Raw genomic sequence first — 27,857 nt, 5'->3', positions numbered from 1 at the left:
CAGGTGCTGCCCATGCCGAATGCTCAGGTGTAACTCCCTTTTACTTTGAACTCACACTATTGATCTCATGAGTTCCTGTATCCTATGGAGAAAGAACAAAGTTCACATGAGGACTGTTAGATGGCTCTTCTGTCTTTCCAAAGGGATCCTCCATTATTAAGGACTTTGTCATTTCTCCTACAAGATGCAGCATTTAAAGAAAGCCCTGCAAACACAGGAAAACCATACCTCCAACGTCAAATTAGACACCTTGAAATTCTTTGCCATTGACAGGAATGAAATATTTCCCAGAATTGACACCACAGAAGCCAGATTTCCAGCTGTAGTTGATGGATTTTGCTGAATGATGACTGAAAGATTTTGCACCAGAGATGACATGTCCATCTCTGTAGCGCTGTTTGCAATCAGGCTGAAATTCTACAAAATAAAAAATGTTTACGTTCTAGAAAACAGAAATGTTTGGGTTTCATCAAATTTAAATCTAATATCTTGGCCACCTAGTACTAACATTTGTATGGGTTGTGTATACTAAAGTAAGTATACAGCAGTCATTTTTTTAAAAAATGACTGTCATTCAGGGTTCTGTCTATTACAGACACTGCCAAATGTTCTACCAGGGACTCACTGTTTGAATTCCTTAAACATCCTTGAGGGAGGTACCATTATTGTTGTCATTTTATAGCTAAGAAGACTGAAACTTAAAATATTTATTAAAATTGCAGGTAAATGGATGGAGTTGGGGAAGAAAATGCTAAGTGAAATTAGATAATCCCCAAAAGACAAGTTGCAAATGTTTCCTCTGATATAGGAGGCTGATTCACAGTGAGGTAGGGAAGGGGAGCATGGGAGGAATAGAAGACCTCTAGAAAGCCAGAGGGGTGGGAGGGGAAGGGAGGGGACATGAGGTTAGCAAGTATGGTGGAATGTGATGATCATTATTATCCAAAGTACATGTATGAAGACACGAATTGGTGTGAACATACTTTATATACAGAGATGAAAAATTGTGCTCTATATGTGTAATAAGAATTGTAATGCATTCTGCTGTCATGTATTTAAAAATAAAATCAATTTTAAAAAAAGGAAATAAATAAATAAATTCCCACAACTTAAATAAATAAATAAATTTTATCAGATAAAAAAGCATCTTTATATAAATCATTATCCTAATTATACAGAAACCGTTGCTCCGTGATATTTGATGATCTTCCGAAAACTACTCAGCAAGAAAGTGGTGTGTAAGGTCTAATAGTACTAATGCTTGGCTATATCCCCACTGGATGGGAAGATGGAGGGACATGGTGGAAGTTACTAGACTTTTGCCAACCCTGACTTTGCCCTTGAATTTGGAGTTTTATTCCTTCTTTCATGCTCCCATCTGCTTCTGCTGTGCTGGGTTAATGTGGAAGGCAGCAAGGGAAGGGTGCTACCTTCCCATCAACACATGTCACCCCACGATCCTAGACCCCACCTCTTCTCCTTGTTCTTTTTAGCTCAGAGGGCTGTTATCTGCCCAGGGCACCTGGAATGTACCTTCCTCACATTCTGGGATGAACTAGTTCTAAATATTGCCCGTGTCCAAAAAATAAGGCCAAAGGAGAGACCAGATCCTAGAGGTTCCCTTCTCTAACTCCTCTTTACAGATGAAGAAATTGAGTACATAAAAGGAGAAATGACTATTCCTCAACATTTTGATGAATACTCTTCTGGGGTTCTCTACTGCAATAGACAGGTCTGTGGCCAGGATATACATACTACTCAATGTAGAGACCTACTAGCAGAATGGTGTTTGTAAACTGGTCTTGAGGTCATTCTTTGCTGTGATTTAAGTTCTTCTATTTCCTGACTCTTCACTTTCTTCATTCTATTTACTGTGTCTTGGTATTTAAAACTTTCTAAGAGAGCAAGAGAAGAGATCAAATCATTGGATTGGGAATCAAGTAACTATTTGTAGATCAATGCTATTGCTTCTAGAGAGACCATTGGCTCCTTGGTCTTTTGTTTCCTAACCTGCAGAAGGAGGTTGTGAACCCAATGACCCTAAGGTCCATTGCAGATTTGTCATTCTCTGTGGCTCAGGTTTGCCTGACTCACTCCCTGCCCCAATGACTGATATGTGTACATCCTCACTTGTATTAAACCTATTGCCCTCTGACTCACACTTCTACTTTAATCTTCACTTCTTAGGCCACTGGACTTCTAAAGCCAGATCAGTTGCTGTTCTACCATTTATGATAGACTTTAGCACTGATTTCCTCCTTTGCAGCACCCTTTCAGACAAAACCATCAATTCTGATGGTGTTAAATGCCTAGACACGTTGGACACTTATTAAATATTTGTTGAATAAATATTATTGAAATAAAGTGGCATGACTGACCTTTTCTGACCTTTTCAGCTGTCAGCTAGACTCTGCCATTCATGCCCACACTCCCTGGGTTTGCCACAGTCTGATGTCAGCCTCACCTTCTGCAAGTAGCCAATGATACAACTTGATATATTCTGCCCTCTCCCTAAGCTGTGCTTACTGGGAGATGCTTACTGTGAAACTCAAACCCCAGGCTAAGTCCACAAAAGGAAAAGACTTCACCTTCTGCAGTTCTTCCAGCTGAGAGAGCACACAGGACTCCCTGATGACCTGCCATCCAGAGGGCTGGCACTTGGCTGTGACATTTCCAGTGTAGCCGCTGCTACAGGGCAGGGTATATTCATCATTCTTAGACCCAAATCCAAAGAAAATGCTGTTACACTGGACTGAAAAACAGGAAAAATGATACAGAATATCCAGCACTCTGTGTGACCCATGTAGTAGTGTTTAAAGACTTTAGAAGTCATATGTTCATATATAAAACCCAGGCAAAATTCAGAAGGAGGAAGTGTGACTCTGTTTAGGCATTTAACCTAGCCTCTTTCCTTTGAGCACCTGTACTCCTTCCTGATGCCTCCATCTTGAGGCTGGCTCTTTCTTCAATGTGTCTGATTTTTGCCTTTTGATGAGCTACCAACTAGGAAGTATTAGGTGAAAATAAGGGAAGATATGATCAACCCTAGGACATGTTTTCTTTCTTTAAGAAAATACCAGAAAGTCAGAAAATCTTCAAGGCATTATGGCTCAAAGTAGTAATTATGTGGTCAAAAGGTGATATCTTCTATACCCCTTTAACAGCATTTCACATTGCAATCAATCTCTATTTAACTTTCCTCTTTTAATTTTTTTATTGGTTCTTTTTAGATACACATGAAAGTAGAGTGCATTTTGACATATTATACATACACAAAGTATAACTTATTCTAATTAGGATCCCATGCAACTGGCTCTTAATAATATATTCTTATTATGACTGAAATTGGGAAATGGAAATATCATATGCAAAAGCTATAGGGCTGGGGGTTTTGTTTGTTTTCCCTATTGCTATGTCCTAAGTGCCTAGACACTTAGTAAATATTTGTCAAATAAATGTTATTGAAAGACAATGGCAAAAATCTTGGCAAGAGAGGTCTAGGGTTTAATATAAAGAAGTAAAAGAAATACATATTATTTTTTAACTACAGGCCTCTTACTCTGAATAGAATACCAGATCTTATTCTGTTCCCCATCTCAACTTCCATGACATCAATCAATGTTTTTAAATCCCACATATGAATGAGATCATGCAGTATTTGTCTTTTATCTTTCTCTGCCTGGCTTATTGCACTTAACATATGCCCTGCAGGTTCATCCCACAATAGGGTTTCATCCTTTTCCATGGTTGAATCATATTGTATATTTCAAAATAGCTGGAAGAAAGCATTGTGAGGGTTCTCATTGCAACAAATAAATAAATAAATATTTAAATGAGGGATATTCTAATTACCCTGATTTGATCATAACACAATATAGGCAAGTATACCCCATAAACATGTATGATTATCATGTGTCAAACCAAATAAAAATTTTAAAAAGAAGCAAAAGGAAAACAAAACTATTTCAAGAAAAAGTGGTGTGTGTGCATGTGTCTGTTTTCGTTAAAGACAAGGATGTATGCATTCTTTTCTTGGGTCCTCACACTGTGATTTAGAAATTGTGTCAGCCCCAGGGCTCTTTCAACATGTACCAGTACACCATTTCTGAGTAATTTCCATCACAGCTTGCCCTGAAATCAGTCTTCCATGATGTTTATACCAGGAGTTGGAGATCAGATCAGCGATGAGTAAGGATTTAAAATAGTCAGCTAAAGTTGAGTTTTACCAAGATGAGGGAAACAGCTGCCTGTTTCCATTGAAAGTCTGTTTTAGAACAATTCCTTCTTGAAAAAAAAAATTCCAATCTACTTCCTGAAGATACAAATTCACTAATTAAAGAAGTCCCTTAATCAAAGCAAAAAAAAAAAATGGAAATCCAGTATCACCTTTTCCAAACACCATGAAGGATCCGTCTTTCAGCGGAAACAGCTTGCCCAGTCTGGCCTTTGCCTTCGCAGCCACCTGTTCCACAGCTGACAGCAGCTCAGAGGAGCTGCTTGAGCCAATCACTTCATACCCAACAACAATGCTTCCCTCTCTGCAATGATGGCAGGAAAGAAAAATGAGATGCACTATTCATTCCTTCAATCAGAGCCTAATCTGTGTGTACGTGACATAGGGTTCCAGAGGCATAAACCAGACAGACTTGGTATGCTTCTTCAAGTACAAAAGGAGGGTAAGTAAGAAATGAAACAAGGTACTTCCAAATGCACACATGCACATGCACACATGTGTACCCCTCTGTATATTTCCAAATTTTATTCAGTATTATGAGAGACAAGCACAGTGATCAGAATAATAGATGGAGGTGAGACCCCACATTAAACAAAGCTGATCAGGGAGGCTTCTCTGTATGAAGGAGCGTTCAAGCCCAAAGGAAGAGAAGAAAAGTTCCAGTGACAAAAAGAATATTGGATAGTATGCCACCAGATGCAAAGATCTGGGGCAGGAAAATAAATTTGACAAAGACTGGCCTGAATAAAATTCAATGAGTAAAAAAGAAAGACATAAAAGGTAATATTGGATAAATCGCCATGATCCAGATCACCAAGGACCTTAGAGTTTGAATTTGATTCTTTATCTTAAAAGTTTTAGAATTTATTAAAAGGCAATAGTATGATTATATTTATTTTTTAAGCTCATCACTTTGGCTGCTATGTAGAAAATAAATTCAAAGGAGACAAGTAAGGAAGGAGGTAGTGAACTTGAACTTGTGGGGTAGTAGTGTACATTGGAGAGAAGAGTCAGATTCAGGTTGGACTGGAAGACAGTATAGAACTTGCCAGTGAAGCAGGATTTGAGAGAAAGAAACCAGTCAAGAATAATTTCGAGGAATGGAAGAACAACTTTAGTGTACTTATATAATGGAATAGTACTGGGCAATAAAAGGGAAGGCACCACAAATAGTCAGAAAACAAAGATGAATCTCAATCATTTTGCTAAGTGAAAGAAGCCAGATATACAAAAATCCACGGGTGAGGTGATGATTCTAGAGGAGGCAAAAGTAACCTAGAAGAAATCAGACCAGCGGTAGAGAGTGTGGGAGGTAGGGGTGGAAATTGACTAGAAAGGAACATGAGGGAACTTTCTGGGTGATGGAAATACTCTGTCTTCATAGGAAGGGCTTATACAAATGTTTGTCAAAGATGATTGAAGTGTACTTAAGATTTAAACACACTGCTGTATGCAAATCATATCTCAAAAGAAAATCAAAACAAAAGATGGCTCCAAAGTGTAAGTTTGTGCAACTGGAAGGACAGCATTATTGTATCTGAGATGTGGAAGATGGTGAGGTGGGCCGTGGCCAGGAGCAGAACAGTTGTGGGGATACCTAGTGCAGGTGTGCTGTGTTTGACATGTCCACTGGAAAACCAAGAGGAGATGTCAAGTTGGCAGCTGGATATTTGAAAATGGACTTTAGGGTGGGGACCAAGCTCAAGTAGCAAAGAAACTACCAGCCTATAGATGTGTTTAAAGGTATCAAATATAAATCAGCTCACATGTGTTAATCAGGTGACCCTGCAGTTAGGGTTCACTGTGTTACCCACATTTAAAGATAAATGAGGCCAAAAGAGAAGTTGGGCCAGGTGATCATTATTTATTAATTAATAGGTTAAAAACCGTGATGCTCCAAAGCTCAAATCCTTAATTACTAGGTCAAACTTCTGCTCACTTCACAATAAATACAAATGTCCTTTTGTGTAGCAGTGGTCACAGTGTCTTTGCATTTTATCACCCTTCTATGTTATTTACGAAGCATTTTCCTGCCTATAATTTCATTTGATTTAATGAACTAAAACAGGTTTCATGGTACTAAATGTCCTGTTTGACAGATAAGTAATTTGAGTGAGAGAAAGATTGATTTTAAATCATGTACATTAAGAGTCAATCCTAATATTTATAAGCTTATGCCTCCTTTGACTGTGATTGTGTCTATAAATTACTGGGGACAGTTTATAAAACACACATGATGAAATGTAAATTAGAAATGTAGGCAGAAAATCAGGACCAAGATGGGGAAAAACTATAATATAGAATACAAAAATCATTGTGATTGAGTTTCAATTTTGGCTATAAGTTGGATGACAGGAAAGTCAAAAGGAAAATATGATCAATGATACAGACTCAACATTTGAAAAAAGAAAGCAGTGTTTTTCCTGGTACTAAATTTAAAGGAAATTATTTATATGAGACACAGGATGACTTAAAGGGGAATGCTCAAGACAACGAATTTATAGCAAATGCTGTTGAAAATTCCCAATGTTTTTTTTAAAAGTTAATTGTTAAAAAAAATAATAATAATGAGTCAAGTTCTCTGACCTCTAAGCTATTTCCTCTATTAAGCACACTATTAATAGTTGGCAATCAATGTACACATGGTTAACTAAGCAAATAACTTTTGGAGTTAAAGCATAAACAAAAGGATAATTTACTAAATATCTTTTTATTTGCTATAGACAATGACTACTGGATTCTGAATCATGATATATATGTGACATCTACACAAAAAGATAATATTTCACCCAAGTCTCCCCCCCCCGCCCCCGCCCCGTGGCTCTGAATCATACAGCATCATGTCCCTTATGGCTGTGGGAGGAAAAAATCCATCCCTCTATAACCCTCACCCCTCCTCCCCACCCTCTCCCCTTCCTGGACATGCACACTCCTGTTTCCTTCCAAGGTCTGTTTTTATAGCTCTACTCCTGAACCACAGTTTTGAAAATGTTCTTCAATGTTGAAGTTCCTAAATTCACCTAAAGGAGAATCTAGACTTTCCTCTTCAGAACTTTGAAAGCATCAGAGTAAGAACCCTAGTAGGAAGACTAGCTCTGCCCTGTTTTCTGTCAAGGTCACCTGGGAATAGGACGTGTCATTCAGCAGGACTGGTACACAGCTCTGGAGATGCCCTTCTAAGGACATTGTGCTACTTACCGAAATTGGGTAACCTCCACTGACTCAAAACCTTGAATTTCTTTGTATACTTTTGTAAGCTTAGAAAGAAAACAAAAGGCAATGTGTTATCTCTGTCCTTGCACTTGAGAAAGACATTTGAACAAAAAATGGCTGCAGAAGATAAGGGAATCAAAAATAGCAAATAAGCAAAGGAAAGAGGTACTGTGGGAAATGGTTGTAGGTCATAACAAATACACAGTTAAAATCACAGTTGGGAATATACATATACATACACACACATGCAGACTTAGAGACTCGTAAAATTTAATTTTGAGATCACTACTCAAGAGTGAATGACCAACTGCTTAGGATAAGGTATGGATTTGGTACCAAATAAATTTATCCCAAATCTATTTTATCCATATCAAAATCAAGCCATTTAATTTTCATAGGTCTTTAAACTGAATCCATTTGTTCATGTCTTCATGAACCACACCTGGGCCACAGTCTCAGGCAGAGGGGCAACGATGGATCTGGTTTTCATGTGACTTCATTATGAAGCCCAGAGTTTTGCTCAGTAACTCGCTTTGGCCTCCAACAAGAGATTCTTTTTTATGGAAGAATCCACAATGCTGACAATTGAACTTAGGTTGTAAAAATTTTCTTTTGACACATGAAAATCAGAAAATTACCAAGAATCCTTTGTGTAAATGCTCAAGTAAGTGAGCAAAACTGAACACATGAGCAAGTCAACTGACAAACTATCCTAGGGGAAATAAAATGATCAAGGAATGCCAACTGTGAGCACAGCAAATAACTTCTCTGTAATAACTCAGTGAATTTTTTTTAAATGTATTTAAATGTATATACTGAATTGAAAATATCTGAGTTAGCATTTAGTGAACAATTCGTATGCAATAAGTAAAATGTGCTTACTTTATCTTTAATGTCAGTTGTATAATTGGAGTATTTAGCAGAAGATGAATTTAAAAGGTCTTTTGTAAATTTTCCATTAATTTGGAAAGTGCCCCAAATCTCTATGAGAAATAGAAAGAAATTTTTAGATAATGAGTTTCTAACTTGATTTTATTAGCCGCATAAAATTATAAAGGTGTAACTCAAGAAAACATCTTATCACCAGTGGTATTTCAACTATTTTATGATGAATATTCACTAAATAATAGAAAACATATAAAACCAGAGTTTTCAAACTGTGTATTTTCAACAGTAATGGGAAACTGCTGGTCATCAAGACAACCTTTGAAGTAGATAAATGTATGACCACTCATGGGTGGATAGAAAAGATAGTCACTGAATTCTGAAATAAAGAAATCCTCATCTAGGCATTGAGCTTAAGCACTGCCCCCATCAAAACTTTTTAAAGCACTTCTGGCTAACCCTGACACACTCCTTGCTTACTTGCCCATTGTTAGTATTCCTTTGCACTGGGACAGCTCTCTGAATACACAAATCCTGTTTTTCCTTCAATTGGGACCTAGTCCAATGTCAGCTCTTCTGCAAACCCTTTCCTTTTCTACCTGTGAATTCCTACAGAATTTTTTTCCATACCTCCCTTACAGCCTCTTGTACCAAAATATCTACATATGTGTCTCATCTATACACATCCCCACAATACTATGGGAAGACCCTTATGAATGTAATACCCTTTCGATCCATCTTTGTATTTCTTGAAGATGGACCAGATATGGACCATCTTAGAAAAGGTAGGCTTCTATCTATATTCGCTGAAGAAATTATATCATTTCCTTTCTTGTATCATCTCTTGGCCTCCCCAAATAGCCTGATAATTCATAAATAGCAAAAAAAAAAAAAAACAAAAACACTTGTGTATCCTCTAGAACTGGATATAAAGATGGTACTTAATACATGCACATTGTTTTAACTTAACTTGGTCGTGGGAAAGAAAACCACGGATGCCCAATTACTTCAGACTCCTCTCTGTCTATCCTGAGCTCAACTAGAATCCAGAGCTTCAAGATGACCAGAGTAGTCTTTGGGGAAGCTTCTTAAATTTCTTTAAGCCCTGGAGTCCATATCATTTAGTTCATCTCAACATTCATTGAAAATCATCCTAAAGCAACAGTTTTCCAGAGCTAAATTTTTAACATCTGCCTGCTTGCCTTTCCTTCTTCTTTTAATGCACTCAGCACACATATTTGTTGACAACTCAGAGTTCTTTCAACATAATCATTATGCATGTGTTCTTCCCTGCATTCACATCATTAGAACTGATGTTGCCAAAGGAGTGAAAAGAAAGTAGGAAGAAAAATGTTGGTGACTCAAACAGTTGCCTACTTGGAATTTTAGGGGCTCTCTTTAAATCTTAATAGAATCATACAGTTGCAGAGCTGAGCTGGATGTACCTAGATTTTGAAATGACACCCAAATGCCAACTTGCATTTCTGTATCTCCTGCACTTATGGAGCTCTGACTGGCTGTAAGACAAGGATAAAAAGCACATGGCCATCATCTTCCAATCTCCCTCTAAGTATTAACTCTCCTCAGTGAGGTGAAGGGCCAGAGTACCTTCCCTTTAATTGGGAGATGCCCAGAGGCTCAATGAACTCCAATGTGCTTACTTGCTCTCTCACAGAAATTGATGCTCTGGCTGAGGTTGCTGACGTGACATTCACAGCTTGGGAGAGATCCAGTTGTGTGAAGATAGCAGTGCTGGGGATCCAGGCATGAAGGAGGAAACCAGAGGTGGCTGTCTTCACAGTCACACTGTAGGATCCCATTCAGGCTGCTACAGTCTGCACAAGAAAACAGAACTTGGCCTCACAAAGCCTCATCTATAAGCTGACTACTTCCAAGTTCTGATCCTTGACACTGACTTGGAATCTGAAGCAAGTATATCTCACCAAGAGCTAGAAAGACAAAATCAAGATGGTGGTATGTTTAAGTTAAGGAAATGTCCACCTCAATAGAGTCCAAGGTTAGTAATGGAAACCTACCAAATATAAAACTAGCATGGCTGGTCTTAGCATCCAAAAGAAGGATGTATGCCCCATAAATATCCATTGCAATGGAAGAAAGACGCAGAAGAGTATATTTGTAACATGGGAGATATTTGAAAGATTCTAAAGGGCACTTGACCACTATCTAATTGGAGTTTCCCTTCTTCCACAAGCTACCACTCCAAGGTAGGCCCTAAAAGCAGGATGGCAAAGGTAGAAACTATTTGGGGAGAGCCATGATGAAAAGTTCCATTAGCCAATCCTGTATGTTCATAGTTTTGTATTTGGACAAAAATCAGTATTTTTAATAGGCTAAAAAAGGGACAGGGACAAACAAAGTCAACAGCTACCTTTGTGAAAACATGCACAGTGGCAAGCAATGAATGGTTCCCTGGAGATATTCAGTGAGTGGTTCTTAAACTTTATCAAGCACAAAAAAAATTCCCCTGGAGGGTCTCACTCCAGAGTTTCTGATTCAGTACACTTGAAATGGAGTCAAGAATTTAATTTCTATTAAGTTTCCTGATGGTGATGCTGATGTTGCTCCTGCTTGTCTGAGCACCACATTTTGAGAATCACTGCCTTATACAAGCCATTCAATTTCTCTGAACCCCACTTTTGTGATTATTAGTGCTGTTTGCCAAATTTCTTGCTATCTTCCATGCACAGGGAAGGATTTCACATCTTGGCCTGCTATAGAACCAGTTCTGATCAATATATTGGGAACAAAATTAGTATATGTCACTTCTAAGTCAAAAGTTCCTATGTGAGACTTTCTAGTATTCCATTTCTTTTTGTCTCAGAATGAATATATTTGCCATAAGGCCTGATTCATTTAGTCTGGATACCTGAGCAATGACCACAGACATGGCCCCTCTTCCAACTTGCAAGAACATAAAACATGAAGAAGAAATCTAACCTTTGTTCTTTAATGCCATAGAGATTGTGGGGATGATTGTTTCCACAGCATAACCTAACCTACCCTGGCTGGTGAGCTCACCTTCCACACTTACACTCTCAGTCACCAGAGGGGACTTACACGTTGTGGTCTTCACCCTGATGATCTCCATTGGTGCTGACAAGCATGTCGAGGGAGCCTTCAGTTGCTTCAGAAGACTCTCCAACTCTCTTTTCTCATTGGAATCTCTGTAGGTCACCTGAAGCAAAAGCTCATATTCCTGATCTTGGACTGAACAGAAAGATTGTCAGTTAGCAGTCTCCATCTTTGCTGGGGGAGATGCTGAGGAAGTAGCTCAGAAGCAGTCAACAGATTCTGTTTAGAGGTCACAAGCTGAACCATGATGCTTGTTACTGAGTTCTGCTCATCCAGACGCAGACTGAACATGAACATCCAGAGTGAACACAAGCAGTTCACTCCCACACATGCCTAATATATGTCTTTCCTCTCACTTCTGCCAGGCCAATGGTTCCAGTGCCCTCTGTCTCATCCAGACTGAAGGGAGAAGAATGAGAAAATCCTACTCATTCTTCCCTCCTCCTTTCTCAGCCCTGGTCTCCTGGAAGTAGCTCTAATAGAAACCCCTCCAATCTCCCACTTTCCAAGGAACACTTTCTTCTCCTGTATAAATGTTTCATTAATTAGCTGACTTTTGAATATTGACATGAAATACAAAAGCAAAAGAAAACTAAACCTTGACTCTAGATTTTGTGTATCTTTATCTCCAGCTAACTATATCTGGAATTAGAAAGTTTCTTTCTGCAAGAGCAGATCTGCTGCACTTTTTGTTTCTGGTGTCCTTGCTCTGCCTTCACATATTTTCATCTTTGGATCTTTGTATGTGCTGTTTCTGGAGCCAGAATCCTTCCTATAGTCCCTATCTCTGTGCCTTAGCTTCTCTATCTGTAAAATAAAGATGACCACTGTACCTAACTCTGGGGGCCAGTGTGAGCTTTCTAGTGTTTTTGACTGACTGAGAGAGAAGATGAATTCCAGGAGTCTTCTCCCACCCCAAATTCATTTTGGCACATTCACATAAAACTTGTTCTGAAATTTCTGTGGCTCATCTATCGATGACTCATAGATCATCTCAGCTATTTTTCATACACTGCCTATCTCTTTAAAGGCTTGAATCTCTTCCTAAGAGGTGAGAACAGGGGAATAAATGATGCTGGTCACACTGTCAGTGGTTAAAGGTACTGGTTCTGGACCCAGATTAACTGGGTTCAAATCCTACTTACAGTCCCTATCTCTGTGCCTTCAATTCACTAACTGTAATGTTGCACATTGGATGTGAGATGTCCTCCTGAAAAGTTTGTGTGGCAATGCAGAAATGTTTAGAATATTTAGAAGAGGTGCAATGATTAGGAGATTTGTACCCTAATCTGGATTAATCCATTTAATGGATTAATAATTTGAATGAATTACTGGGTGGTAATTATATGCAGGTGGGGTATGGCTAGAAGAAGCAGGTCACTGGGATGGGGATTATATTTTGTTCCTGGCTCATTCTCTCTCTCCCCCACCCCCTCTCCTGCCATAAGGTCAGCAACTTTCCTCCACCATGCCCTTTCACCATGACGTTTTGCCTTACTTTGGGCCCAGAGTAATGGAGTCAGCTAATGATGAACTGAACCTCTGAAATCATAAGCCAACATAAAGTTTTCCTCCTCTAAGTTGTTCTTATTGGGTGTCTTGGTCACAATGACAAAAAGCTGACTAACACAGTAAAATATAGATAATAGTCTTACTTCACTAAGAGGACTGGTGTGAGGATTAAAGTACTTAAAATAGTGTCTGACAAATAGTAACAACTCAATATTTTTTTCTGGCATTTCTACTGTCAGGGAAAATGTATTCGCAGCATTCCAAGTTGAAATTTGTATTTCATTCTCCTAAAGAAATGTAGTCTGTCATGGTGGTATGTATGTTCTATGGTACTATTAGCACATTATAGTATAACAAATACATTGCATGGTTAAAAGATTTTTGTGGACTGACCCAGGAAACTTATTATTATCCATGTAGATCACCGTTTGTGTGAGGAAATACATTCTGTGCTTAAAACATCAGATTTGTGAATTGAATTTCAGAATACAATCCATTATTAGCCTGAGGGTTGTTACCATGAATTACATCACTAGGACTAAGGCATAGAAGAAAAGGAAGAATATGGAGCTGCAATTTGACCCAGGAATGGCACAAGATACATGTTTTTATTACATCATTTAATCATCAGATATCTTGCTCTTAGGAATTGCCGTTATTCTCATTTCACAGGCATGAACTATTTTGTAATGTGCCTAAGATCATGTAACCAGTCAGAGGCACTGCTGGGGTTACAACCCTGTTCTCTTGGAACTGAAGCCCACTATACCAGGCTATGGAGTCTCACCTGCCTTTTCCACACTGAGTACTCTTTTTGTTTTGACGCCATCATTTCTCTGTTAAAAAGAAGAGGGAGAAAAGATGGTTATGGTGAGGCTTTAGAAAGTTGAACATCATAAGGGTTTGAGTTTCCCAGATGAATTAAAATCTTGAATCTAAAATCTAAGCCAAGCATGGTGGAAAAGTTGCCCTGGAGAAAAATTTGAGCAAAGACCTAAAGCAGGTGAGGAAGCGTCAACCCTGGGAGAAACAACTCTCCTGGCAGAGGGAAAAGCAAGTGCACAGGCCAGGGATAGGACTATGCCTGATGTGTGAAAGCAAAGCCCAGATGAAAGAGCAGCTGAAGGGGGCAAGTGAGAGGAGAGGAGGAGGAGATGAGTTTACAACTCTGGGCAGGCAGGTTGTGTTGAGCTTTACCGGCTGCAGAAAGGGTTTTACCTTTTACTTGAGTGGGAGGTGGAGAGTTTTGCACATGCTTTAATTTACTTTTTGGAAGCCTCACTTCTTACGTCGCATTGAAAATGAACAAGCACAGGAGCAATGAGAGCATTTCAGGGGTTCTTGAAACAACACAGGGGAGAGATAAAGAGGGTGTGGAATAAGGTTGAGTCATGGAGAGAGTGAGAAGTGTTTGGGTCTGGATGTATCTTAAAGATAAAGCAAATGATTCAGATATGGATTATTAGAACCATCACGGAATGACACCATGTTTTTTGCCTAAGCAGCTGAAGAAGTGATACCACCTGCTGAGAGAGCAAAGGAGGAATCAGTTTAGTGAGATGAAATCAAGAATTTGATTTAGATACATGAAGTTGAGAACCCTTTGGGTGCTCAGCTAGAGATAGCAAGTGGATATGGGGTGTGTGTGGGGTGGGGGAGTTCAGGGGAAATGTCTGGGATGGAGATACACATTTGAGAGTCATCAACAGGCAGAAATCATTCAAACCTTGGTCCTGGAAAAAAGCATCAGAAAGGGAGTTGAGATAAAGGAGAGGGTTCCAACACTGCTCATGTCAATCCATAGGCTTTTTTGTGTGTCCAAAAAGCCATACTAGAGAATGCTTGAACTAGACAAGTTTTCCAAGATGGTTTCAAAGATCATTGTGCAGTTCGGTCATCTGAGATCCAAAGAGAAGTAATGACTTATCTAAGACACTATAGTGAATGTTAATGTTGAGACAAGAACTCAGGACTTCTGATTACAAGTCCATTAAATTATGCAGCTTCAGTTACCTGGGGAGTAACCAATCTAAAAGTGCCAGAAGCAGAGAGGAGAGATGATTGAGAAGAAAAATGAACATTTGCCAACTCACCCCAAGGAAGCTGCAGTGGCCCTTAAAGACAGTGAAGAAAGAGATGAGCCACAACACTCCGGCTCTCATTTTCCGCAGTCCCTCTCCTCTCCCTGGACTGCAGGTGAGCAGCCAGGTACATAGTCTATGACTGAACAGGCAGCGCACCTCTTAAGGCTGAGATACAAAGACAAGAATTGCAAATCAAAATGTAGAAATGCACACCACCAAAGGGCCTAACTGAGCCCGGCAGTCCTCTTGCATGTTTGAATAGTTTTCCACTTCACATAGCCTGTGACACCATGACTTCAGCTCCCATTTGGAACGAGTAAATTTCTGTCTTTGCAAGCTTAGTAGAAAATTGTAGTAGACCTCTCTTCTAGGTGATCAAATTTGATTAAACAGAGACTTTTTAAATCATGACTTGCTTAACATTATTACTAGGTGCACTTATGTTTCACTGATGCTTTCTTTTCATCTCAGGAAATAAAGCATTAAAATAACCCAAGATCCTGAGAACCATAAATAAAAGGATAGATTTTTGAATGTTTAAACAAAAATAAGACTAAACCACTCCAGAAAATTTCCTTCTTTTTAGCTGATGTAATTAGCAACAAATCGTTCTCAAACTTAAAGCTATCTCAAATAATTTGAACAAAAATCAGCACATAGACATGGTCACAAAATTAATCCTTCATCCCAAGTTTTTTGGTGTCAAAGAAAAATTATAATAGGTTAGAAATATCCTGCGCAATACAGTAGCAACTAGCCACTTGTGGGTCTCTGTATTTTAACTTTAATTAAAACATAAGTTAATTTAAAATCAGCTTCTCAGTCCTACTAGCCACATTTCTAATGCTCAATACCCACATGATGTTAGTGGCTACCATGTTGGGTGGCATATGATGAACACTCATATCACTGAGAAGTTTCAATGGATAGCATTGATAGGACTTGAGAGAACATTTCCCTATCTAAGGCCTTTCAACATTTCTTTTACACCTCCACAGGAGAAAATATTTTTAAAATGTAATTCCCACCATTGGAATGACTGACCTTGATTAGCAGTACAGAGAACAAAGTGGGTCTGTCCCTTCCTTCCCTTCCCCTGCTTCCTGTGTGCATTTTAAATGGCACACAAGTCCTGCCATCCCCACCAGCTGTCCCACATTCTGCTCCCTCATCTAAAGAAATGGGAAAGGCCTGAGAGGCAGAATAAGGACTACTACAGCTATTTTATAACAGAGACCTTTCCTAGGGTTTTCAAGGAAGCATGAAAAATAAGCAATGTGACACATACAATTATGCATTTACTTTCCTTCTTGGGTGGGTGGGCCTTCTCAGGCCCCACTATCTTGCTCACTGAAGACTCCTACTAAATCCATTGCACTAAACATCTTTAGGCCATACCCCATGCTCCAGAACATTCTCCTAGGTTTTGCTTCCCAAAGCTTATCTACAGTGAGGCCTATGATCTCTGGCTTCTACTTTCCAAATATGATGGATATTTGTCTCTAGAGAAGGATTTTTTCAAACTTTTTGATGAGATCCCACAGAAAGAAATATATGTACAACATGAATATGGGCAAAACACATACTGATTCGTCTTTTTGTATCTGCCGGGAACTGGATCCAGGATCCCTGAAAATATCAAAATGTGTAGATGTTCGGGCCCCTCAAATAAAATGCATAAAATTTGCATGTAACATACCCACAGGTTCCCACATACTTTATTTAAATCATTGCTAGGTTACTCGTAATGCCTAATACAATGCAAGTGCTATGTAAATAGTTGTTATACTAAATTATTTTAGGAATAATGACAAGAAAGAAAAGTCTCTCTGTGTTCAGTTCAGAAGCATATTTTCCCTTCAGGTTGGTTGAATCCGTGGATTTGAAACCATGCATACAGAGGCTTACTGTATTTTATTTTATATGTGTGTGTGTATGTGTCTGTACACACACATATATACATAAAAATCTGAACTGTTTCTCAGATGTGCCTTGAATACCTTCTATTCATTTTTATTTACTTTATTTTTATGGGTAAATTGCCAAGCCTAACTAAATTGACTTTACAACACCTCCAGAAGCACAGCCAGAATGCAGAGGGAGGTTGGGTACTTTCCAGCCTCTTTCCCACGTTTCCTCACTTCCAGGGAAGATTCTTTAAATTTGAATTCCTAGGTATTATTTGATCTGTAGTGCTGGAGATGTCCAATAGGATCAGAGTGGTTTCAGTCAGTTGTTCAATGCTGTGACCTCAGGACTTGACAAGAACAACTTGAAGGAGGACTAGTGTGTTTGAGCTCATGGCTTCAGAAGTTAAGTCCATGGTCAGCCCTCTCGAAAGCTCTTGGCCCAGGCTAAGGTAGAACATCATGGCAGAAGGGAGTGGGGAAGGAAAGTGGCTCAAGGTATAGAAACTGAGGGAGAAATTCTGCTCACCAAAGACAAAATATAAACCCCAAAGGGATGCCCTTTCTAGTCACACTAGTTACTGCCCAGTTAATCCATATCAGCTGATTAATCCACTAATGAGGTTAAGGCTTTCCTAAGCTAATCATTTCACTCCTGAACATTTCTGTGTTGTCTCATGCATGGTCTTTTGGAGGGACACCATAACAAGTTTTGGTGCATGTGGGTGTCATCTGTTTTCTTTTATGCCATGGCCTGCTTCCAGATGAAAGTCCTGGCAGTCATATGGATCTCACCCTCTCCCTCTCCCTCTCTTCCTCTGAAAAAAATCTTTCTTACATGTGTAATTCAGGCTTGAGGCTGAAGAACAGCTCAAAAAATCCTGGCCACAGCTCTGGACATGATGAGGAATTCCTTACCCAGTCTCCTTATTTCCTCTTCCTCTCACTCTGCAGGTGTATCCTGGGCTGCCTCCTTGGATTCACAAGCAATGTTAACTATAACTGACAGCCAGGGCTTGGACTAGTCTTTAAGCTGATCATGAATAGAGAAACTATAAAGAAAGAAGAAGGGTAGAGAAAGAAAAAGAAGAGAAGAAAGAGAAGGAGAGGGAGGGAAAGGAGAAAACCTTTAGGAGCTCATTAGGAAATACAGATCTCCCTATCTCGTACTAAACCTCCTAAATCTTAAACAGGTTAGGCCCAACCATGTATATTATTAAAACTATACAAGCAATGCTCACATCCAGGCAGGTGTGAGAGCTGCTATTTTATACTGTTTCCAGGATAAGACAAATATTTATGACCCTAGGCTAGTCCTGTGATAGAAGTTCTGCTTCGGGATTGGGTACCAAAGCTTGAACCAATTAAATTTTTTTTTCCTTTGGTTCTTTGGTGCATACAATTCCTTTTGGATAGAGTTTGAATATTTAGCAGATAAAAACAAGACACAAAGACAAATTGAAATTTCAAATAGATAATGAATAATTTTTAATATAAGTGTGGAATATTATTAGTTATTACAAATTGTTACTTATCTAAAGTTTAAGTGGGAATTCTATAAATGAAAACCAAAAGTTGGAAAAAGATATCTCAAGGCACACAATCAAAGAAGATCAGAGCAGACTCTGTAGCTAAACTGCCTAGGGTTCAGGTTCTGGTTCTGACATTTATCATCTAGGTGCCCTTTGACTTTTTCTTAGGTTCTTTATACCTTAGTTTATTTACCTATAAGATGGGGGGAAAGTATCTCATTCATAGGTCCTTTGAAGAATCATACTAGTTACTGCATATAAAATATCCAAAGCAGTGCCTAGGAGGTACTAATCCTCAAGTGTTGTTGGACATTGTTAATCAGTTTTCCATCACTGGGGGGAAAAATACCTGGGAAAAACAACTTAAGAGGAAAGAGCGATTTGGGCTCATGATTTCAGTCCGTAGTTGACCACCACCTGAGGCAAGGCAAAACATCTGGCAGAAGGATGTGGTGGAGGAAAGCCGCTCACTTTGTGACAGCCAAATGTCTTGTGTGTGGGGGGAGTGGGGGGGGCAGGAGATAGAGACAGTAATGACCTATTTCCTCCAACTAGGCTCCCCGCCCTCTAGAGTTTCCTATCAAGTTATTACTCCATTAATGGGTAAATCCACTGATGAAGTCAGAGTCTTCATGATCTAATCTTTTCCTAAAAGCCCCACCTCTGAACATGGCTGCATTGGGGTCCAAGTCTTCAACACCTGAGTCTTTGAGGGAGGCTCTGTATCTAAATATTGGCATTACTATTATTTCCATCTTATTGCCAATTTTTATAGTTATTTGTTGGAATGTGTTAGAATTAGATTTTAATTCTGCGATAAATAACATATCAAAAATGGTGCTCCCAGCTTGATGGCCACCACTGTGTAAATGGAGAGATCCCAGCCTCCAGGCAATAGAAGGACATTTTCACAGTAATTCAATGACCTAATTCAAAGGAAGGCCCTTAGCAGGGAGGATGTAGGAAACACATTGTGTGTGTGTGTACAGAGTCATCACAGATCCCACAAAACTTTTCCTTTCCTAGATATAAGCCCCATGGTACTTTTATCACTTGCCTTCCAGGCTAGAAAGATCCTGATCATTAAAAAATAAATTCAGAATCCTTGTGTCCTTCCACAGATGAGGAGCTGTCGTCACCAGAGCATGGCTTATTTGCATCACACCTCACCTGTGGCAGCTGGAGGCCAGCTGGGCCTGACCTATGGCTGTATTAACACTGGCTCCCATGAGAAGGCCTGGCTGGGTGGCACCCCACCCTGACACTTCCTTGAATTCATGCAAGCGGGTTCATTTCTGATAAGCCGTGTCCTTCAGTCTCCAGTGAACAATCATCAGAATTTGCTATTATATGCTTCAGGAGATGGCAGCCTATTGTCCCCCTATTCTTTCAGTTATGTATTTATGGACTCCAAATATCATTTATTTATGTCAACAGCTGTCTCCTTTTGCTATTCACATGCACACTTGTCAGCATTTTTATCGACAATCTAATCTTAGGTACAGTGGAACTCTGGGGTTGCTTTTCTGGCTTCAGTATTTGTGGGATTATGTTTCATTCTCTGTAAATAGAAGAGTTCCCAGTAGAATTGCCTCTTCTGTCTTCTTTTCATACCTGCACATGTGCACATACACATTCGAAAACACATACACATTAACAGAAAGAGCAGGTCACCACGTAGGAAGTAAAAGAAATCATGGCTCAAATAGAATTAGAAAGAGAACCTATCAAGCCTTGGTTGTTTCTACCTCTCACATTTTAAGTTTTTGGTGAGATTTCCACTGGGATCTGTCTGTGTAGGAATACTCAGGCCACTTGCCTTTGAAGCAGCGTTCCTTGTGTTTTCTTAAGTAGGCAGATTAATACAGAAGATAGTTGAGAAAATAGGTGGGAAGACAGGAAATATAACCAATTCCATATCTGAAAAAAATGTTTGGAGATTTGAGGAGTTTTATGAGCCTAATTTCCTCTGGAAGGATAATAATCTAATTACTTAAAATTCCAGTGGATGTCTATATATGTGTGTGTCCAGTAAAACTTTAAACATGCTACTTTATAGGTTAGCATGTTTTTAGCATGTTTATGAGTATAAGCATGGTGGGAAGAGATCGGATGAATTAGATCCTAACCTCAGGTTTTTCCCTTTTCTGTGAGGACTTGTGAAACTTGATGGAATCTCTCGAATCAGTTTCCTCCTCTATTTAGTAGAGGGCAGAACAAGGCAAACTCAGACTCATTCATATTCAGACTCTATTACAACATGCCTATTTCCTGCTTCCCATTTAAAGATTACTTAATTGTTCTTCTGTTAATGTCTGCCAGTCACCAGGTCTAAGCTTGAAAAGACCCCCAAATTTTTTTTTAATTTATTTTTATTTTCTCCTCAAACTGCTTATGGTCTGAGAATCTACTAAGAACTAAGCTCTTGGGTTGAGAACAGAGGTATAACTCTTAAGAATTCCAGAATTATTTGTCTGAAAGGGACTAAAAGAATTACGTAGCTTGGTCACCTCTTCCCCAGGGACACATCAGCGATCTGTTAAGCCTCCGTTTGTTTGGCCTCTGCCTATGGAGAGCTTCCCCTTTCCTGGACACTGTGACAAGCTCTGGCTATTAACAATGGAGCCACACAGGGCTGTCAGGTACTGTCATTGCACACATTAAGAGAAATTCAAAAAGCCATGATTAGACCTACTTTTGCCAACCACTGGTGGATGGCTGAGTGTTGCTGGTAGGATCCCTATTTAAACCCTCCTGTTTGGTTGAATGAATGTCCTGTCAGAGTCCAGGTGGTGACCCTACTCCCTGACTCATCCTTTTCAAGCCCACAATGGGGATAGGTTTTTTACAAGTTTGCACGTCCTTGGCCACTCCTTAGGACTTCAACTGGACAGCACTGCTCCCTTTGCTGGTGCTTTCCACCTAGCACAGTCCCCTGTGTGTCCTAACAAGGATTCTGTTTTCCAATCTATTTATCCTACACTCTATATCTTCAAAGAGCATTATTCAGAATGATTAGTTCTTCTTAGCTCATGGCCCTGTGTCTGCTGGTGTCCAGCTAGAGTTCTTTTCCCATGGAAGACAAGTTCAGCTGAATTGCGTCGTAAAATTCCTGACTATAAGCCTCACGGGCTGGCCCCCTGCCAACCCCTTGTAACTGGAGATTTTCTCCAATCAGTAGTGGTTCACCAAGCCTTTACAGGATGACTAAAAGCATACCAGAGAAGGTGACCAGCTGTCTCCTCCAGCCAAGCCTTCAACTTGGTAGGAGGCATCCAGCCTTCCTGGAATTCCCAGATCAGACAATTTTCATCTCCCCTGCATAAATAACTGTGTAATTAGGGTAGGTAAATCCAGGACAAAATAGAGCTTCCTCTTAGGTAGGTTGCTTTTTAAAAATGTACCTGAGCCGCAGCACTCCAGAGAAGTAAAATAAAAATAATTCTTTCTAATTTACTAAATGCTTTTCTATGTGTTGATTTGATGATTTAGGCAATCTTATAAATTAAATAAAAATTATTTCCAGGCGAGGGCTATAGCCTAGTGGTAGAGCATTTGCCTCGTACTTGTGAGGCACTGAGTTCAATACTCAGCACCATATAAAAATAAATTAATAAACAAAGATTTGTGTCCATCTGCAAATAAAAAAAAATAGAAAAGAACCATTTCCATTTTATATTTACAGAAAATTAAAAGGATGGACCTGAATTCTAAATAAAAAGAATTTTTAAATTATCTTCCTCGATTTCTCTCCCAGAAGAACCTAGTACCTCCTTTGGAGTATGAGCCAGTCAGTTTTTGTTGCTTGGGGTATGATATAATTACAGTCATGATTGTTCATTTGATCCCCATCTGAATCCCATACACATAAGCTCTCTTTGTGCAGAAAAATAAATGTGAGTACCGTGAAGGTTGGAGGAGACTCAGATGTCTCAGGCTGAAACACAAACCACAGAGCCTTCTGGAAAGAACCTACAGAACAGGTTTTCTGTGGGCTTCACGTGTGAATGGTCCACTTAAAGGTGCTCCCATCTCTTCTTCTGTGACCTACTTTTTAAGAGTAAAGAATCAAGACTTCTCATTCAAGGCTATATGCCAGATCTTAATCATTTCAAATCTACTCCAAATCAGTAACTCTTATTAAAGTTTTCCTATACATCTTAATATTATTTTCATCAACAATTTTTAATTGTTTTTATTTTCATCACAATTTACCAGAAAGGAAAAGTAAACTTTTCAATATTTCCCAAATGATTCTTCTATAAGCAGAACCAGTTACCTGTCATTCCACCTGTCCTGAAAATATTGCCTGCACCCATACTCAGAAGCCTTGGAGACCCCATGCTGTGTACAGAATGAAGACCAAACACTCACAATCTGCCCTCAGGCAGATTGAACTCCCACAGTCTGCCCTCAGGCTTTCCTTCCATAAACTTCTCCTCCTGCATCCTAATTCCAGGCAAACCAGGATGTTTCTATGTTAAACTAAAAGTGCTGTTTTGAACAGTTTATATATTTTGAATTTTGACAGACATGATAAATTGCCCACCTAACTGATACCCATTTCTCCTTCCCTGATAAGGTGTGGAAATGCCTGTTCATTACACTGTTTCCAACATCTTTTTCATGTTGACAAATTAATAAGCCAAATATCCTGTTGTTTTGTTTTCCATGTCTTTGATAATTAGTCAGATTAAAGATTTTCCAGATGTTAATTAGCCATTTTTCTTTTCTGGCTTCACTATTTAAGGCATTGTTCTAAGTTTTTCTCCTGGAATATACATCTTTTTCTTAAGAATCACTTCTTTGGAGCTCTTTATATAACATGGGTGTTAGATCTTGGGCATTTGTATTAAAATATTTGCTCATGGTTTGTCTTTCATCTTTTAACCTTTTATGTTATGTTCTTCTGCACAAAATTTTTAAATATTTATGAAATCAGAGTTGTCGATCTTTTCCACTATGGATTTTTAAACTTAGGGTCATGATAAGAATTTTTTTCCTATAAAAAGACTGTAAAAAAGATTCTCCTATGCTTTTTTATAATATTTCTTTAGTTTTTACTGCTATAATTTTTACAAATTTGAATCTTTTTATTTCATCTGTTTTAATGATATGAATATATTTTTTAAAAAGTCTTAGGCTTCTTAGATTTTTTAAATTAATTTTTATATGTGATAGCGGAATGTATTACAATTCATATTACACATATAGAACCTAATTTTTCATATCTCTGGTTGTATACACCAATTCGTGCCTTCATACATGTATTTTGGATAATGATATTCATCACATTCCACCATCATTTATAACCCCCTGCCCTCTCCCTTCCCCTCCCACCCCTCTGCCCTATCTAGAATTCATCTACTCCTCCCATGCTCCCCCTCCCTACCCCATTATGAATCAGCCTCCTTATATCAGAGAAAACATTTGGCCAACCTAGATGCCCTTCAGTAGAGGAATGGATAAAAAAATGTGGCATATTTACACAATGGAATATTACTCAGCAATAAAAGAGAATAAAATCATGGCATTTGCAGGTAAATGGATGAAGTTGAAGAAGATAATGCTAAGTGCAGTTAGCCAATCCCAAAAAAACAAATGCCAAATGTTTTCTCTGATATAAATTTGAATCTTTAGTCCTTCTGGAGTTATTTTAGGTTTTGTGTGAAAAAAAAGACTTATTTCCACTTTCTCAAAATAAATAAATAATATATGTAATCTCATTGCTGTTCACCTCTTTGCATTTTCTTTATTTAATGGATTGTGGGGAATTTATTGTATCTACAACTTCGTGAAATTTCAGGGCTACTTATAATTTCTACTTTTATTATTAATTCCTATGAATTTTCATTCTCAACATGGCAGAGCCCAGGTTTCCATCAGCCATTTAACAGGTGCCTCCACAATATTACCTGTGGTGAGTTGAGTGTAGGGGGGGATAAGAGGGTCTTCCCATCTCACTAGTATGTATGGTACAGTGTGAAGCTTAGCAAGTCTACAACCATCTGTGCTGGGAGAGAATATGTTCAGGCCATATGGCTACAGACAGTTTGCACCATCTCTTCAAGTTTTCAAATTATTTTCACAACTACCAAGACTGTGTATGAACCCAGTAAAGGACTGTGGAGATCTTGACTATAAGGTGAGCCCATCTCCATCCAGGCAAAATCTTAAGATATATTTGGGAATAGTATTTCTCCTTCTCTGTAGATATAGGTATTCCCTATATAGAATGCTAAAAAGGAGGCTAAAGGAAATATTTTGAATGTTGCATACATACACATTTAAATTGGGTGGGTTACACACCACATAGTTTCATATGGGGTGGCCTTGGCAAAACTGTGAAATCAGTGACATTTGTTGTAGGAATGCCACCCCTACACTTTCGGAGTCATTCCCTCTTTGTAACACATGTACTTGCCACTACTGTGCCCTGACATACTCAGTATTCTTTTGCTTCTTGACGAGTCTGCTTGCTCCCATCCAGAGCACTAAAATAATTCACTTATACTATAGTTTGAATGAATGCACTCATTCATCTTTTTCTAGGAGGATATTTGCTATCCTTCACTGTGAAATGAAAGACAGTCCGGGGCATATTGATGCAAAAGGGATGTTCTCCCCTTGTCCTCAATTCAGCAAAAGAAAGATCTATAATGGAGATGCTTTCCCTATGTTTTAAGAAATTTACAGCCGTTCTGGAGGAACAACGATGTGTGATTTTCAGTAATAATTCATATCAACTTGTGGTTGCACATGAAAGAATAGAGTTGGCAAGTCAAGCTTATTCCAAGGCTCAACGTGCACACATATTCCCATTTTCAATCTTATTACGTGCGGCTACTATTTTTTAACTTAAGTAACCAGAGTAAGAAAAGTTAAATAATTTCCTTAAGGTTTGTTTTTTTGTGTGTGTGTGTGGTGCTGGGGATTAAACCCAGGGTCTTTTACATGCAAAGCAAGCACTCCACCAACTGAGCTATATCCCCAGCCCTCCTTAAGGTTATACTACTTGTCAATAGTACTAGTAAGTGGTACTATTTGGCCATCTTTGTAAGATTGTTTTTAATTTTGGTTATGGGGGGGATCTATAATGGAAAAAATAATGTGCTAATATTCTGATAGATTACATAATGTACTTTTATCTTTATTATTTTCTTCTCTGTCGTCTCCGGCCTGGCTCATTATAAAGTTTTGTTTAAGGAAATCACCAAGAAGAAGCCAAGGCCATCACTTCCTCACACTTCATCCACCTCGACCTTCCTTGTATACTTCATTCAGTATCTGCCAATCATTTAGACTCCTGCATGAATAGATCACATAAGATATCAGGTTTACATAAAGAGATTTGTTATGAAAAAGAAAAAGGGGAAAGAAAAAGCATAAATTTTTGAGGCTTGAGAGTTAGAAAAGATAGTATGTCATTTTACATTTATTTGAGGAAGGAACAAGAGCTGTTGATGAGGGTCAATTTGGGGATTTTCTGGAGGCCAGGGAGGGATTTAAATTGGGAAGTACCTCCCAGGCTTATGCTTATACTGATTCAGGTAAAGTTTAAATTAATTCATGAGAAAATAAACTTAATCTTCCAAAGCACAAATTTATTTTAGGAGATTGCTCTGGTTAACATATTATTAATTATCACTAGCTTTGTGGCTGATGTTTTTAACAGATATCCCTGGTGAAGTCATCTTTTTTGATGTTGGTGTCCCTCCTGGGCCCCCAAGAACTCTACACGGTGCTGGGTGTTCTAGCGAGGGGCCTGGGCTTTGACATCCAGCAGATGGCTTCAAGTCAAACAGCAAGAAGCTGAATGGACCCTATTTCCCTAGTTGCCTTTTTCAAATCTTTTTATTTATTTAAAGTTCCTTAGGAAATGAAATATACAAATCAGAATTTTCCCCATGGGAAGAAAAATCTCTCCCATTAACGGGCAGCACTGTGATAACAATCCTCATTCTAAGGAATAACACCGCAGCGGTGGGACGACTTACCTGGCGCGACTCCTTCTCACCCTGTAGCCCCGAAAGCCCAGCCCGTAGTCCAGAGTGCTGGAGGCTCAGTCCTTCCCAAGCAGTCTGGAAAGACACCCGGGAGCGCTGCACTGAAGCACAGCAGCTGGCTGGCCCCGGCACACTGCCACTGAGTCACCAGCAACTCCTGGGCAGGTTACTGCCTTAGCAGCAAACAAGCCAGGGACACACCCCCTTTGAGAAGGAAAATTAAAAAAATAAAAAATTTTTCTGCTAACACTTCCTCCCCCTTAGAGTCGTCAACATCAGGGCTGGGGAGAGGAAGGAGAGAAAAGCACTTAATGACACGCCCCCAACCCCACCCGCCACCGTAGGTGAGTATCTGAAATTACAAAAGGGAAATGTGAGAAAAATGCTCTGGAGGAACGCGGAACACTCCCACCCTAGATCAGTTTACTGCAAATTGTCTGGAGCTCTCCTGTCCTGACCCTGGACAGCCTGGGTCACACCCCATGAAGCTGAAGGAATGCAGCCCTTAGTGTGTAATTCCAAGGAGGGCAGGTAGGTGCTCCAGTGGCCCGCTAGAGGTGCTGAATAGTGTTTTCTTTTCCAGCTTTCTCTCTCAGGGCTCAATGATCAATTCACTTCGTCCCCAGATCAACTCAGACCTCTGGGTGAGGTAGTATAGAGTGGGCTGACAAATAGGTGTCACCAGGGTATATGCTGAAGTTTCAGTTTGTTTTGGTCCTTAGAAAACCTAGAGCTAAACTTGATTAACATTTTAAATAAAGACTGGTATCCTTTCTAAGGAATTATCCAGTTTGAAAAGTATGAAGGGGTCAACTTTTATTATGTATTAAAGTTAGGCACACTGGCTCATAAATTACTTTGGTCAAGGGATCTGCGATAATAGCCCCCAGATCTAAATGAGCCAGGTACATTCTGTAGTGTAATGGTAAGGGGGACAATAATACGTTAACTCTAAAACAAAACAAGTCACCAGAAAGAAAGGATAGGATATCTTCAAATTCCATTAACTTATTAATTTTATCTTGGTCCCATTAAGTACTCCATGTTCTACATGACTTGAGGTGGTTTACAATAAAATGTACAAGACCAAAATAGTATTAAGAATAAAAATATAAAACCACAAACTGGGACAGTTCTTTATAAACTAAATGAACCATAGAAAGGGAAACTATAGAAAACACAAGAAAATCATGCAAATAAAAATCTACGTGATTATTGTGTTTTAGAAATTTTGAACCTAATTCCAGGGACAGAGCTTCCCAGCAGTCAGAGAAAAGGGGAAGTCAGTCAAGCACATTGTTCTCATCTTCAGAAAAGAGGAAGCATCCATCTTCTTAGGAAGGAAATTGGCCCTTAGAGCAGCAAATTCTAATAGAAATATCTTTTGTGAG

At 39.0% G+C, this 27,857-nt stretch overlaps 1 protein-coding gene across 6 annotated transcripts in view; it reads right to left on the bottom strand.

The window, feature by feature from the left end:
* The window catches only part of Adgrf1 (adhesion G protein-coupled receptor F1), a 36,910-nt gene extending 10,084 nt beyond the window's left edge, over positions 1–26,826 (bottom strand). The window contains exons 1-11 of one of the 6 annotated variants that reach the window (XM_078019927.1): positions 26,458–26,814; positions 22,365–22,510; positions 15,031–15,186; positions 13,725–13,773; positions 11,411–11,560; positions 9,994–10,167; positions 8,330–8,430; positions 7,433–7,491; positions 4,387–4,538; positions 2,589–2,752; positions 229–417 (exon numbers count right to left, since the gene is read on the bottom strand). In XM_078019927.1, coding sequence (XP_077876053.1) covers positions 229–417; positions 2,589–2,752; positions 4,387–4,538; positions 7,433–7,491; positions 8,330–8,430; positions 9,994–10,167; positions 11,411–11,560; positions 13,725–13,773; positions 15,031–15,099 — 1,107 coding nt within the window. In that variant the 5' untranslated portion in view covers positions 15,100–15,186; positions 22,365–22,510; positions 26,458–26,814. Of the gene's footprint in view, positions 1–228; positions 418–1,775; positions 1,896–2,588; positions 2,753–4,386; positions 4,539–7,432; positions 7,492–8,329; positions 8,431–9,993; positions 10,168–11,410; positions 11,561–13,724; positions 13,774–15,030; positions 15,187–17,846; positions 17,981–22,364; positions 22,511–26,457 lie in introns of those variants that run through there. The other 5 variants (XM_078019928.1, XM_078019926.1, XR_013425125.1 and 2 more) reach the window with 5 other exon arrangements.
* Positions 26,827–27,857: the final 1,031 nt, after the last annotated feature.

Source organism: Ictidomys tridecemlineatus, chromosome 8 (assembly GCF_052094955.1).
Source record: "Ictidomys tridecemlineatus isolate mIctTri1 chromosome 8, mIctTri1.hap1, whole genome shotgun sequence".
Taxonomy (NCBI): Eukaryota; Metazoa; Chordata; class Mammalia; order Rodentia; family Sciuridae; genus Ictidomys; species Ictidomys tridecemlineatus.
Note: the sequence above shows the minus strand (reverse complement) of the source record. Positions and strands in the feature narration are given on the sequence as shown.